General features: G+C 42.3%; 1 protein-coding gene across 2 annotated transcripts; it reads right to left on the reverse strand.

Annotated features, from left to right (window-relative positions):
• Window positions 1-1,617: 1,617 nt before the first annotated feature.
• On the reverse strand, window positions 1,618-15,071 carry vegfba (vascular endothelial growth factor Ba). Of its 2 annotated transcripts, XM_035650266.2 has the most exons (8): window positions 13,762-15,054; window positions 9,170-9,221; window positions 8,884-9,080; window positions 8,718-8,791; window positions 8,577-8,612; window positions 5,997-6,080; window positions 4,372-4,596; window positions 1,618-3,860 (listed from the first exon to the last, which is right to left on the reverse strand). In XM_035650266.2, exons 1-8 carry the CDS (start codon window positions 13,837-13,839, stop codon window positions 3,839-3,841), a joined length of 768 nt encoding a protein of 255 aa, XP_035506159.1. In that variant the 5' UTR covers window positions 13,840-15,054; the 3' UTR covers window positions 1,618-3,838. The 2 variants fall into 2 exon arrangements, with proteins under 2 accessions (XP_035506159.1, XP_047190352.1); XM_047334396.1 differs by lacking the exons at window positions 1,618-3,860; window positions 4,372-4,596 and adding an exon at window positions 4,603-5,163 and having other exon boundaries at window positions 13,762-15,071.
• Window positions 15,072-15,335: the final 264 nt, after the last annotated feature.

The raw sequence follows: 15,335 nt of genomic DNA on the forward strand, positions 1-15,335 counted from the left end.
ACTAATACAACATTTAAACTGCATTGTTTTCTACAAAGACATCATAATAGGGCACAAATGGTGTAGCAGCAAAAAAAGAGTGTAAGTTTTTCTTTATACATTGGGCTACAGTAGTGCAATGTATTGGCAGAGAGGGGATTCATTTGCAAAGTACAGCCGAAATGAAGTTACAAATACATTTCTAACATATCCTGTACGTCATACACAAGGTCATGGCTGAGTATTAGAGATTATAAAATGTTACATAGTTAGTAAGGGTTCTCTAGGCTACTAAGACACTGGAGGCGAGACGAGGGGTACCTTTACAGTGCAATGTAGACTGTGTGGATACAAAGCACGCTGATGTTTGACACTCACACTAGAGTAGGACATTTGAATATGATATTTATATGCCAAAGCTGTATATCTTAAAATAGTTATGAGAAAATCTGGTCACAACAATAGGAGCCCCAGTCATCTTAGGGCCACATTTCTTTAAACATATTATGAATGTCTGCATGATTGGAGCTTTTCAGTCGGAGTACATCCATCAGTTCTTCCCTTAACATAATTCTTTTATGTTGTTGTTGTTTCTCCTTTCAGACTAATGTAGAACATGTGCTTTGCAATCTCCAACACAAGTGCAGTCTTTACTGAGGTCCATGGTTTCCCAAGTCATTTGTTTGCTTTTACACAAAATCCCCATATTATTAAGATATTAAGCTTGGAAAATGTATCAGTTTACACACCCCCAAAAAAAGAAAAAAGCGTCAGCATAAAAAAAGTTGCGAGCAAGACCAACGTACAAGGGGAGTTTTGAATTTGGGGAAATACACTTTTCTTAGGGTCTTGATGAGAAGATTGATCATTGCCATGTCGGTATATATGTATATCTGAGTGAAATACTGCCTTTTAAATGTGAGACAAGAATAATTTGCTGGGAACTTTCTATTTGTAAATCTTATTGCGTATCATAAATATGTAGCAACAGTCAGTTAGTTTAATTTAGCACAAAGACTGAAAACAGGGGGAAGACTAGCTTGGATGGTCCAAAAGTAATGAAATCAGTATATCTGTACGTATTTATACTCAAGTTAAAAACTTGAGTATAAATACGTTTCACAAGGGGTCATGAGCAGGACTATTTCTAAGACCCAACAAATCTTTCGGGGCATAACCCCTGTAAAACTACAACGTCATGTTCTCACGCTCTCATTTTATACAGATTATTCTACAGTTTTGGTTCTTCTACATACATTTTGTCGCTTTCTGACACAGGCATGCTCGCCATTTCCGGCAAAGGTCAGCTAAACCGACTGCTGACATGATTTTCATATCTACCATTGAGGCACAGTTGTATCAATCTTCTCATTGAATTCTCAGCAAGAGAGCAAATTGGTGGTTTTCCCAAAATGTGAGAGCATTCCTTTAAAGCCAAGAACGGTCACCATTAGTTTGAGCCTACAAATGCTTTGGGAAACAATGTCCTGTTCCACATTATCACACAGTGTCTGGTCTATACTCTGACGGCCAGGTCAGCTCTCCTCTTGAGAAAAAAATGTGTCCTCTCAGATCATTAAAATGCACTCTCAGAAATCTCCTATATTTTCCTCCAAACCAGTGATTATCACTACATAATCTGGTGCTGCTCCGAGTCTCTACACTGGAGACCGTGCTTTATTGCCAAGTGTAAATAAAAACATCTTAATCTCAAAAGAGGTGTGAAATAACACAGAGAGAGTAACAACGATGCTCTAATACTTGGTCATTAATATGTTATGATATAGAGGTAGTGATTGAAGCATGATGATTAACAGTAATAACAAACACTGAACAATTAACTTGAGCGTGACCAAAAAAAAAAACTCATCACAGGACAGTATAAATACAGAGCTTATAACACCGGCCACGGAAACAAGATTCTTTTGCTTCGAGGCTGACACAGAAATAATTCCGACTCTGGACCGCAAATCTGTTTTTAAGGTGACTATTGTTCAATCAGCAGGATGACATGAATCCTAGGGGAGAGTATGGACATGAATGATGGAGTTTCAAAGATACTGTTTCTTGGGGATGGGTTTGAAACCCCCTGACCTGCCACTGTGGGTCCTCGTCACAGTGGCAGAGCTCTGGCTTTAGCTCGTCATGCTGACTGGCAAGCAGCTCAAGACCTCACCCTTTCTGAACCAGACGCAAATCAAATCCCGGTTCCCACCCAGCAGCCGAGCAGCCGTGAGCTATCGTGGAGTAATACCGTGAGATTCGGTCGGAATATAAACAAGTCATGTTCTGAATGAATAATACTCTTTCCATCCCGGCTCGAACATGTAACAACAACAGACATGTTTTCCTTTCACAGCACTGGGAACTGCTATTTGCTTGGTTTCTGAGTGCTGCGGACAACGCTGCCCCACTGATTGTTTGAAATACACATTATAATGTATATAGTCTCCCGTTTGTGGCCCGTGTGAGCCGTCTCTGTTTAAATTCAATACATTTGGGTATCGGTTTGGATGCCGGGTGTGTTCATAGCCGGCCACCCAGCACGACTCTTTATGCCGATGGATTAAGGATGAACAAAACAAAACAAAGACACATTCGGCAATATAGAATATCTTTTCAATCAACTTTACAGAATTATAATAAAAATATAAAACTCAAGCATATAACACATTGTGAAGAATAAGACAATGAGAAGACTTTGCATTAAATCACAAATATAAACAACTGACATTTATTTGGAACTGAACAAAAGCTTATGGCTACCTGCATTCATTTCACATAGTGTGTGTGTGTGTGTGTGTGTGTGTGTGTGTGTGTGTGTCTGTGTTTGTGTGTGTGTCTGCATTTGCAGTGTTCCTGGTATTACAAGTGTGAATGTTTGTGTGTGTGAAGCAGTGGACAGGCGCCAGTTCCTCATTATTGTCATTCTCCTCACTGCCTAAAAGCGAGGCAAAGAGAGGCAAAGGGAGGCAAAGCGGCTGCTTTCAATCGAGGTGCCGAGAAAAAGATGGAGACAAAAGGCCCAAATTAAACAAATGCCGGAAAGCGGCTTGGAGAGCCAGCCCCGTGGTCATGCGCTTTGAATGAGAGAGAACGGCTGCAGGGATAACCCATCTGGGTCTTTCAGAGGGAGACCACACAGATACACGCCATCCCAGCATTCAGATCAACTATAGGTCCACGCACACTGGGGTGCCAGTTCATGTGCATATCCTGTGTTCTCCTGGTGCGTCTGAGCGTGTGCCCGTGTTCCCAATGTTTTTCATATCGTCTGCACAAACATTGGCCTCTCCTGAAGCATCAACACGTACAGTAGGATGTCTGTGTAAGACCGGGCCACTTTAGCGCTGTTGCTCTTGTACAGTATGATCATTCCCCTTTCCACTGTTCTCCTGTATTTCTGCAGAAGAAAGTCATTTCTCAGCTCCAACCTCCAAGCCACAGGAAGATTGTGGGCATGTGTCCACCAAGGAAGATTTTTTTTCTGGTTCAAAGTTGGACCCTTTCAGCCACTTTCATTCCTCCACTCACTGCGTGAGTTTTGTTGCTCTACATGTCTGTGCATGCATGTACATGTGGCCTGATGGAAGCCGTTTCACAAAAGCGAGGAGGTTGTAAGATTATCTGATTTCACACACACACAAACACACCTAGATCTACAGCATATTCAGGCTGCAATACTGCACGTGTTGCTTTACTAGGGCGCTACTACAGGTTCTGCTGCTAATATTTCCTTCAATCTGAGATAGTGGATGTCCAAGTGTCTGTATGCTCCATGGCAGTGAAGCTGATAGAGGACGATGAATCAGCAGGGGCAGGTGGAGAGAAGGAGGTGAAAGGAAAGTGGAAAGACACGTCAAGTCCTTATGGCATCACACCTGGAACAATAAGTAATAAACAGAGTTTTAGCATGAAATACTTTATACAACTACACAGCTGATGCTCCCATATGTGTTGGATTATTCAATTCTGCACAATATGAGTTTGGAGATGATGTGAGCATATAAATGCACTTTGTCCAAAATCAAATATGACCACACTGGAGGCAATTTGGGGTTCGGTGTCTTGCTCAAGGAGTCAAAGTGTCGACCCTGCAAAGTTTTCTCATTGCAACAAACAACTGATCTATTGATCAGAATCTCTACTTAGATATCTTAAAACCCACATGTAAACTGAATTATGGCTACAACAGAGGAGCAATGGGAAGATGCTCTGGAATGAGAACATACAGCTTCAATTTGTATGAGACACAGCCAGTTCCCGTTCAAGATCCTTTACTGATTAGATTTAAATTCAGAGTATTGGGTTTAAATCACATACCTGTATGTTCAAAAACCAGTAACAAAAGTTCATGCGGCAGATATTTCTTGGTTGTGCGTGTGGACTGACCTGCAGCGGTGAGGGTTGAGCCTACGGCCTTTCTTGCTGCAGCTCTCGGCTCTGATCTTGCAGCGGCACTGACATGATGTTGCATCCAATGCCCACTTCCTCCCTTTGCATGGGCGGCTACAAGGCGTCGGAGAGGGAGACGGAGAGGAAGAGAAGGTGGTGGGAGGAGGTGATGGAGGAGGAGGAGGAGTGGATGGTGGAGGAAGAGTGGGGGGAGCATGGGTCCTGCATGAGAGAGGGGTAAAAGGAGTGTGGTGAGAAGTAATTGATTAACTAGAGTCTCCAGCCTCACTTAGAAGCACTGCAGTGCCTGATGGGAATGTCATTCGTTTTCCAGGTATTTCGTCCAAAAGTGTTGGACGAATGAATATTTCTGACATTGCTGTACGAGCCACTCTCTAGGACCAATACATGCTCTAAAGATGTAGCCATTTTGACGTTGATCCCATTCGAGGTCATTAGCATGATTTAAATCAAATGTAACGCTTGTTTGAACCTGCACAGTGCCTGTCTGAATCACACACACACACACAATGCAGAGTGTGGGAGATGCATGACAAATGCGGGACATTGTGTCCTGAGCTGCTGACAAACTCCCTGCTCTTTCTGTCCATCCGTCGCTCTGTCCGTTTCCATGGTAATAGTCACTTGCCTGTGATGCCTATAGTCAGTCGCCTGTGAGGCCTTCAGTTTCTCTTCCAGACGCTCTGTACCTTCTGTGAGTCTGAGAAAGTTGCCTGTGTCAGTTGGTCCATTAACTGGAGCTGGTTCTGCCAATGTCTTCCCGGGAGGCTGTCGGACCAAATGAAGTTACTTAATGAGGCACAGAGAGGCCATCTTTGTTCACATCCTGATGACCACGCCTGCCGCTGGCATGGACAGAGGACGCGGCATTTGGGGGTAAATACCCAGATTTCACCCCTGCCAGAGTCTGAATAAAGCCTGTTCTGAGTGATGGATGGGTGCTGAGGGACATCACACCCAAACTGAGCCACCTCTGGCCCCTGGGGGATGGAAATGACAGACAGCAAAGTGAAGGGGAAGCAGATGGAAAAAAAAAAGTTGGAGGGAAAAGAGCGCTAACTAGTTTGTCCTTCACTGCTCTGGACTGAAACATGGGGATCACGGCACATCATTTTCCTCTCCGATCGCAGTGCAACAGGTTAATAGTTTCCAAATGTTTTTACTGTCCTTGAATCTTTCTAACTGACCTTGAATGAACAGAGTTAAGAATTATTCATTTATCAAGGAGGCTATGTTATTACTTGTATTTATTTGTTTGTTTGATAGTTTGATAGTTTGTCAGCAGGATTACGCGAAAAGAACTGGACTTACAGTATTTGCACCAATGTGAAGTAAGGTGTGTGTGTGTGTGTGTGTGTGTGTGTGTGTGTGTGTGTGTGTGTGTGTGTGTGAGAGAGAGACCTTGACTGGTGCGGCTGTAAAACAAATTGTCCTTCAGTAATAATGTAAACCAGATAACCTAGTTTGTTTTTCTAATCCAAACATTCACACTGAGGCTAATTGAAAAAAATAATGTCTAACACAAGTAAAAACTCAAACTCAAAGCTTGTAACTGATTAAAAGAAAAAAAATCAAATGTGCAAACTGAATATTCAACATACGCAGCTCTGAAGGCTCCACTTGTCCTCTGTCTGGACTTTCCCCTCTCCCTTTTCTTGTCTTTTCTTGTTGGCTTCAGATACGACCTGAGAACATCAGACACACACTATGTAACACACAGTTAATCGAAGTAGTTTAATTTTTAATTTGTAAGCAACAACAAACACTATAATAAAATGAGTGTCCATTACCGAGTAAATATCCTGACATGATCTCAATTTACTGCATATCCTTGTTAAATGTTTGTTAAGATTTGCATTAGTTACTTATCATTTGATCAGACACATTTCATTTTATTTAAAGTCCATTAACAGAACTTTCACACAACAGTCGGGGTTAAGTGGATTTCAAGTGAGCATTGCAAATTTAGTGTTAATGTAATATGTTTTTAGAAAATAGATAGAAGTAACTTTTGATATGATTAGTTTGTTATCTGTATTTTATTTTTTAACTCTGTCCAACTTTTGTCACATTATTGGTTTTGTTGTATATTTTCGAAATTTATGAATTTAAAAGTTCTACGACCAGTGGTGGAAATTAACTGAGAACATTTAATGTGCTGTACTTCAGAACAATTCTGAGGTACTTTAACTTCACTCCACAACTGATTATCCAAATGATTATGTGTTAGGCTGAAAGATATTCAGTCGGACACTTATAGTAGCAGTATGTCTCCCACCACTGAGTGGGAATAAATCACTTCACAGAAAGTGCCAAAAAGTATTGATTACTATGTTATTATACTTATACATTAAACTCCCGCCAAATGCATTGAGCTTTGTATTTTTGGGCCTCGTCCACACGCTGCCTGTAGTTTCTTCCTATTTGTCGATTTTCCGTGTCCAGCATTTACTGAGCACAATCAGTTTTATATTTACTACTTTAGCTGGTGCCCTCAAAGGAAAGTGCATCTATCTCTGGTTTTAGGTTTTCCAGCTTTAATTGCTCGATCTCACGCTTGTCTAATCCCATCTGCTGAAAACTGTATTGAACTATAAAACATTATGGGGACAGTGTTTACCAGCTCTGCCCTGACATTATTAACAGAGTCTGCTGCTGCTGCTGCTGCTGCTGCTGCTGCTGCTGTTATCTTTGTAGCTCTAATTCACTATCATGGATGCGTGACTCTGCTCCGTCAGTCTGAGAGAGCACATGGCAGGGGAGATAAAATCATCACTATGGTGACAACAGGATGAGGGCCGTCCCAGGGGATGCAGGGAGAGAGTCACACAGATGCTAACTCGCTGAGGGACAAACACAGACACGCACACATTAACACATACCACATACAAACAAATATTAGCATACGTAACACAAAACTCTGTCACACAATTACACTCATGCAAAGAGTATGTGCACATGCACATGTAGAGATTCAGCAGGACCACACACACACACACACACACACTAGCCCTGACTGACTTTTAAAAAAGCAAAAATCTACACACACATACGTTGGAATCCTTTATTTATGTCCACATCCAAACAGGAAGTAGGGGGACATAAACATTAAAGATGCAATCAAGTGATTATCTGGTTGGACCTGGCAGTATGAGGCACACAAACAAGGATCAGGGTCTGTTTCAGGGTTTACAGCTGTCAGTGCTGGCTGACCCTCAACAAAACATCTACCTCCTGGTCAGAAAGGTTTCTTTTAACTTTTAGAATGAATCTAATAAACTAACATCAGAGATTTTTATGTTCTGTTTCTATTATGTTTTAGTCCACTGGTTGTACATTAAAAAGGCATACAATCAACTTGCTACAGATTCATCCCAGTGACATATTTGTCATATCTAACAATATTGTTAGTCTTATTATTAATGTGCATCATGGTAAGCCAGCTCTCTGAGAACCACAACATGTAGCCACAAGGTGTCTGGTTTTATTCCACCAACCCCTTCATATTTCCTGTTGTTGCCAACCATCAAATGAAAAATGTGATGTATTAAAGGCACTACACTACATAGTGGGCTGCAGAAAAGCATCATATTAACAGCCTTAACTGTAATAAGTGCCCTACTTTTTTTTACTGGACATCGCTGCTTTTCCTGTTCAAAGAAGCACAAGCTCATTGATTCTTGTTACTTTTTCAATGTTTAACTGTTAATTGATTTAACATTACGTCCCAAGTGAATACCGACATGTTTAATGGAGTGACATAACACAGATGATTTCGCCTGTGATTTTTATTTATTTTTTTACCTTTGAAGCAAAGCAGAATTTCCAAAATGGTCAAATCAACCCATATCACAAAATTTCTGAAGTCAATTGAAGAATGCTGGCATTAAATAATGAATATTAGAACAAGTTGCAGATAAGTGTAACCTTGATTCAACACTATTAAGCCACTTATAGTTAATAGGATTTCATCAGGCAGTGCTGTTTGTGGCTGAAACACTCCTCTGGATACCTCCTCCGCATTAGTAGCATCAGCAGCAGAATTAAAACGGCATCATAAGTGCACAGACCTCACAAAAAGCAGCTCACCAAAGTATAATTTAAGACTAACAACAACAGAAAGATCAAAATCCAGAAAGACAGAAAGAACAAAGATGAGGGGGAGAAACTAAGTGTGTTACCTTGTTGTAGGTGTTGGCTGGAATTGTTCTTTTAATCTGCAAACAGATAAAATAGCGTAAAAGGTGCAGTGAGGTCAATGAACGGCATGCGCATCATGAATCTCCACCTTTGAACACAGATGATGAAAGTGTTTTCATTACCTGCACTCACACTGGCTGTGCTCGACAAAGGGCAACTCAATGAGCTCATGTTTCATGAAGGAGGTCCTCATCAGCTGCACAGAGATGAGAGAAGATCGTGTTAAATCACAGAAATCTCTCACCGTTTCACTTCTCGGGATTTTAGCAAGTGCATCCGCGTGGATACCTCCATGGTGAGTGTGTGTGTGAGCGAGGGCACACACTCCAGGGCCTCGTCGGCACAGCAGCCTCCACATCGCCTCACCGACACACAGGATGGAACAAAAAGGTGGTGGGTCTCCCCCGGCAACTCCCGCCAAACCTCCACCAGTGTGTCACGAGGCTCGCATCCGCTCCTTGAATACACCTCCAACCACCGCCGCACTATTGGACCAACGCAAACAAATATAGTGCGTGAACTTTAGTCTTTCAGCCTGATGAAGTAGGATTATTTCTAGGAACGGGGCATGTACCTTCTCGACCTTCTCTGGATTTGGGGGAGTCTGCCGGCCGCCAGTGAGCGAGCTAGAGGAAGAAATAAAGATAATGAAAAAGTCCATGAGAAAAAGCATCTGTGATATGCTGGTTCACCTTCCATAAAAGTCATGGATGTAGATCTGGATCCTTCACAAAATCGAATCACCTGTTACCATAGCTGAGACCTATCTTTGATCAAAATGTCATGCGCATCCGGCCATAACTTTTTAGTTATCCTGCTAACAAACACACAATAAACTGAACCAATCACATTTCCTTCTTGGTGGAGGAGATAAATGTTAGAAAAGTAAAGAAAGATCTATAGTGTCCAGTAATACTTGGCCTGGTCTCAATCAAATCATCAAAGACAAAAATCCTTTTCTAGACCTAAAATATCATCATATCATCCGCAGTGTGTTTGATGCTGACTCTCATGATTTGCACGATGGATTTACTAAATATAGAATCATGTCAACCTAAAAAACATTTCGGTCAAAAATGTTGTGAGCAAATATCATAACCACAAGAGGGACATTTTTTAAATAACCTTCATCTTCATCACTCATTTAGTGCAAATTTCTGCTGTTACTGACCATTAATCATTTTTCGTTTTTTCTGATTCTAACCATTTTATGCCAATACATCTCATGTTTGAGCCATGACCTGCCAAGGCTGCATGTCAAAGTATTTCCTGTTAATGAACACCACAATAGTTCACACCTGGCATCTGAATAGGAAAAGATCAATAATGCATGGTGGTAAGTGACAGAGACACATGCCAGAGGGAAAGAGCAAGCCCACAGTCGTGTGACAGCTAAATTAAACATACCTCGCTTTAGGCTCAATTATGAAATATTCAATGCACAAATGGGGTTATTTGTGCCATTTTAATTTGTAACTGAAAATGTTCACAACCAAAATCCAACCATATTTTCAACTGCACAAATGTCTGACGGAGGGATCTGTTGTATCTGGTACCTTTGCCCTCAAGGCTATCACCGGATTATGGCGTTTGAAACACTTTCAGTAGCCCCGCACAGGTTAGATATTGAGAGATTCTGCCACTGGATTTCTTGACGATGAACTGTCACGGTCAGTGTGTAGCTGGGAGTCGTCGAGCAGGACAATTATGACATTTTTAAAATATGAGCTGAGAGGAGACCCAGCATATTTGGTTTAACGCAATCTATCAATCCCACATTTTGTTGCTTTTTTTCATTTCACCTCACGTTACCCTGTGGAGTTTAGTCTCACCTGCTGGGATCACCACTGGGAGAGAAACATACTTGTTAACTGTCCATTTACTCAAGTTATTTCTTAAATACATTGGTACAACTCTGAGGTCCTTTCATGTCCTGCTACTTTATACTTGTACTGGATAACATGGAGGAGGCAAATAGTAATAACTATAAAAACCTTCTCAGATTCAGATTTTACATTCAAAAGCATATGATGGCTCTCACGACCCCTTGAGCTGCTACAACAGTCAAATGCTGCACACACGTTGATGCATCTGCATAGACAATTTAATGATGTCAAATACAATAATATATCAACCACAGGAGACATTGTACTGTGGAACCAGTTCTTTAACCTCTCTTATTATTTACTGTTCCTTAAGGAGGATTCTGAATATAGGACCCACAAGAAATTTTGTATTTTTACATTTCCTCTACTACTGAAAAACACAAAAAAAGAGAATCTGTGTTTTACAGCCCTCTGTTTTATTCACTGTAACACACACACTCACACACACACACACACACACACACACACACATTATTTGACTTATGTGTGTGAAGACCAAGGCCATTTGTAAGGGAATGTAGACTTTGTCCAGTTGCGCCCCTTTAACTGCTCCACCCCTTCTAACAAACACACACACACACACACACACACACACACACACACACACACACACACAGACACACACTGATTTGGCCCACAGTGATTCTGAGTTAAGCTGGGACTGAGGTCATTTTGTTACTGGTAGGATGTGAGCTGCAGTAAGTGTGTCTTTTCTGGATCAGTCTTTGACACAAGGCTAAGATTACCTCCTTTTGGCAGCCACATCTGCGAAGAGCTCTCTCTTTCTCTCACACACACCCACACACCCATTCAAACACACACACACACACACACACACACACAGACACACATCCATTCACACACACATACACACACACCCACACACCCACACACACACCCACACCCACACACACACACACACACACACACACACACACACACACACACACGCGCAGATACAAAAACACACACACACACACACACACACGTGCGAATGGACACACTTGTGCCAGCCCAGTGCCATCTGCACTGGTATTGCTGTCTGTCTACTGTCTAACACATCAAACTCTGAACCACTCCCAGAACACACTGTACAGATGGACCAATTGTGTGTGTGTGTGTGTGTGTGAAAAAAACCTTGCCCTACAGCTATCTCCCACACACACACACACACACACACACACACACACCAAGCTTCTTCATTACAGGAGGAAAAGGATGACCCCCTTTTTCAAATAAGCAGTCTGAGAAGCAGACGGCATGAGAGTACAGTCTCGGGTGTGAGACAGCAGCTGTGAGCGGGTGAAGAGGCTTTTCTGTGCACGTTGCCATATGCCATGTAGTGTCTAGGGTGACGAATCACTAAAACATACAGTACACAAGCAGAGCAAAGTCAGGGCTGGATCCCACACTGCCTCTGAGCACTGCTTGTTCCACAGAGACGTCTCTAGACATAAATAAAAAGCCAGCACGTGCAGGTCTCTCTGTGTACGTGCCAGTGTGTGTGTGTGTGTGTGTGTGTGTGTGTTGTAGAAAATGAGATCATGTCACAGGAGGACCAAATCAATACAATCATTTGTTATCACAAAGTAAACCTTTTTCACCATGAAGAATTGTAGGTACCACTTTTCTAGTAAGGGACCCATTGTAAAGCATTATAAAGTGAGCTAATTAGTGGCTTTGGGGCAAAAACGATTATAGGCTGTTGATCTGATAAATCAGCTGAAAGAAAATGAATTGCCACTTTCGATACTTGAATAGTGGTATGAGTCATTTATCTTATCCACTGCCATTTTATTTCTCTGCTATATTAATATCTTTAATTAAGATTCTGGGTTAAACATAACAAGAAATGTGAAGACTTCCCCTGAGCTCTGGAAAAAAGGCACTGGGCTTTTTTGTTCTGTGTTCATGTCCTTTTACAACAAACTAATCTATTAAAATAGTCCACAGGTTAATCAGTCATGGAAAATGGCAGGTTGCAGGGCCATAAATGACCATCTCAATGTTTTATAGATCAGTTATATCTAAGTCATCAAGAACAACTTTTGGGTTGCCAGGTCGCCGGCTAAAATACCTCCTCTAGCAGAACACCTGCTTTTTCTGTTTAGCTAACTAGCTCATTGATTCGTCAGGGAACCCCTCAAATTGAACGGTAGTAGACTCATACATTATTCATAACTTGACATCTTGGGAAATAAACGTCTTCACTTTCTTACTAACAGATAGATGAGAGTTCTACATTCACACCTGTACAACAAATATGGAGCTACAGCCGGTTGGTTAGCTTAGCTTAGCCCAAAGACTCAAAACAAGGGCAAACTAACTAGCTAACCTGGCTCTGTCCATCTGTTGAAGATATCTTCCTCTTCCTTACAATCTCAGCAGTTATCAAGTTTGATTGAATCTGTGCAAAAACAACATTAAACCATTTTTACTCAGGTTTATGTGCCAGACAATTTTTGGGGGAACAGTTGTTAAAATAAAGTGATGAAAAATACAATGTTTTGACACTAATTATTATTTGTAAAAGTTATACAAAACAATTTAAAAAATGTTTATTAATGAGCTTTAGAGATGTTGGAAGGCAGATTTTTTTTTTTAACCTCAGGACACCAGGCTAGCCGTTTCCCTTTTCCCAGTCTCTCTGCTAAGCTAAGCTAACTGGACTGTCGTCTTCACATTTAATTGTTGAAATTGTTGGCACATTTTGACAACAGTCAAACTTGTTGATTGCAAGATTCTTGATTTAAATACCCTGAATCTTTATTTCCTACAAAAGGAACTGGCCATTTCAGGAGTCCCATGCTGGGGGAGGATTTTTCACAACCTGGCAACCCCAAAGTAGGTCTTACCAATGGCTTATGAGTGATCTACGATACTTGAGTGAATTATTCATCACAGCTTATGAACTCTTTATAATTGCTGCCCTTAGATAGTGGCACTGAATTAGTTTACGACAGTGACAGGAGTCAATAAATACCAGAATGTGATATTATAGTAATTACTGAGTAACACAAACCAGCATCCAACAAGATTAGTATACAGCCAAGCGATTTTTCCTGTCACAGGGCCAGAAGTGACAAGTGTCATTGACCTAGGGGATAACTTCCACAAAGCCCCACGTGATTTCCAGCAGACCGTGTTCATACAGAAAGGATGTTAATCGAAGGCGATCGATTGACTACAAATATGAACTAGAGATGGATCTCATGGCCGGTGGCAGGCTGACCTCTTCGGTCCTGCAGCCTTTTGAGGTCAAATGGTTGCCATACATTACCTTGGCGTGAGACGTCGGTATTCTGGTGAACAGCAGGAACTGAAACATTCCTAGAATAACTTGCAGCATAATCCCCATTGTGCAGGAGTCCAAGGGGAACGCAAAAAAATATTTTTGGGCCAATCCAAAAAGAGCCAAACCAGAAGGTTCCCTTGTCCGACTGTCTCCAATTCGACTCAGTGTCCGGTTAAGGACGCAGACATCCCGCTGTCAGTCTCCAGTCTCCAGCCCCCCCAGGGTGGCATCCTCGGTGCTGGAAGAAGAACTTTATCTAGGTCCATTTTATTCTAAATGATCGAAACGACACCCAGAGACGTCGACCTGAAGTCGAATGACAGTTTCCTTCATCGGCGAGGCGCTGGAGTCGAAATACATCCATCCATCACAGGCGAGTCGCTATTTCACATCGGACCGTGCACAGATCCTGCTCTCCACATGACAGTCGGACAAACTTTCCGAGCTGTTCCCTTGTGCGTACGGAGGAGCCCGTCCGTGTGCTGGTCCTGGTCCCGGGGAGCTGCTCGGGGGGCGGGGGGGGTCCGGGGGGGGCCTGGCTCATCCCGGTTCCCGCTGAAACCTGGTGCTATCACGATCCCTCTCTGTCGCCGACAAGCAGAGAGAACTGCCCTCGTCCAGCTACAGGACGTTCGTCCGGTGACGATCCTCCGCCGTGCTGCTACGTGCGGACCGGCAGTGCCGCATATCGCTCTCCGCTGCTCGGTCACAGTGTCTCCTCGCTGTCGCTCCCCCGGAACATGTGACGTTTCCACTCCAGGCGCATCTTCCCGGTTTTTTTTTTTTTTTATCCTCTCATATATAAACCTAGAATAACATCCTCCGCTGACATGGCAGCTCGGCTACGGCAGAGCAGCCGGGCAGAGAGGCAGCGGACACACACACACACACACACACACACACACAGGTCTGGAAATGTGGCAGTCTTCATTTGTTGTTGTGATCGGTTTCCTCATTTCCTTTGCCCTTGAGACGCAGGCTGCGGAACCATTGCGCTGCCAACTTTCTCCAAACGGGACAGGCGCACTGGGTACAGGTGCAGCGCGTCCATTGGTCCCATCAGGGGGGCCTCGGGGGCCTCCGGGGCCCCTGGCGAGAGGGGATCAGGCCTGTAGCTGCCCCGGTATGTTATTTGATCAAATCTGGGGGTTTCAGTTGATCCTACAACATGCAGTCGGTTGTTTTACTGACAAATGCTTGTGTTCAGATACAGAAAAATAGAGCAAGAGTCAATTAGTCAATTGACAGAATATTGATTTTCGGTTTTCTACCAAATAAACTGAATGTGAAGAGGTCCCCTTGGAAACTGATGGAAACATGTCCATATTTTCTGACATTTTAAAGACCAGTTGATTGTTTGAGAATATAATCAATCGTAAAAAAGCATGATGAATGAATATATATATATATATATATATATATATTTATTTATTTTTTTTGGGGGGGGGGGGGGGCAAACAAAACAATCAAAGACTCCTGTATTTTTATTCCTATAGTGTCGTGACGAACTAACAACTTAAACTGAGAAAAAACAGTTGTGTCTCTATAGGTCTTATTCA

The sequence above is a fragment of the Scophthalmus maximus genome, chromosome 9, assembly GCF_022379125.1.
Source record: "Scophthalmus maximus strain ysfricsl-2021 chromosome 9, ASM2237912v1, whole genome shotgun sequence".
Classification (NCBI taxonomy): Eukaryota; Metazoa; Chordata; class Actinopteri; order Pleuronectiformes; family Scophthalmidae; genus Scophthalmus; species Scophthalmus maximus.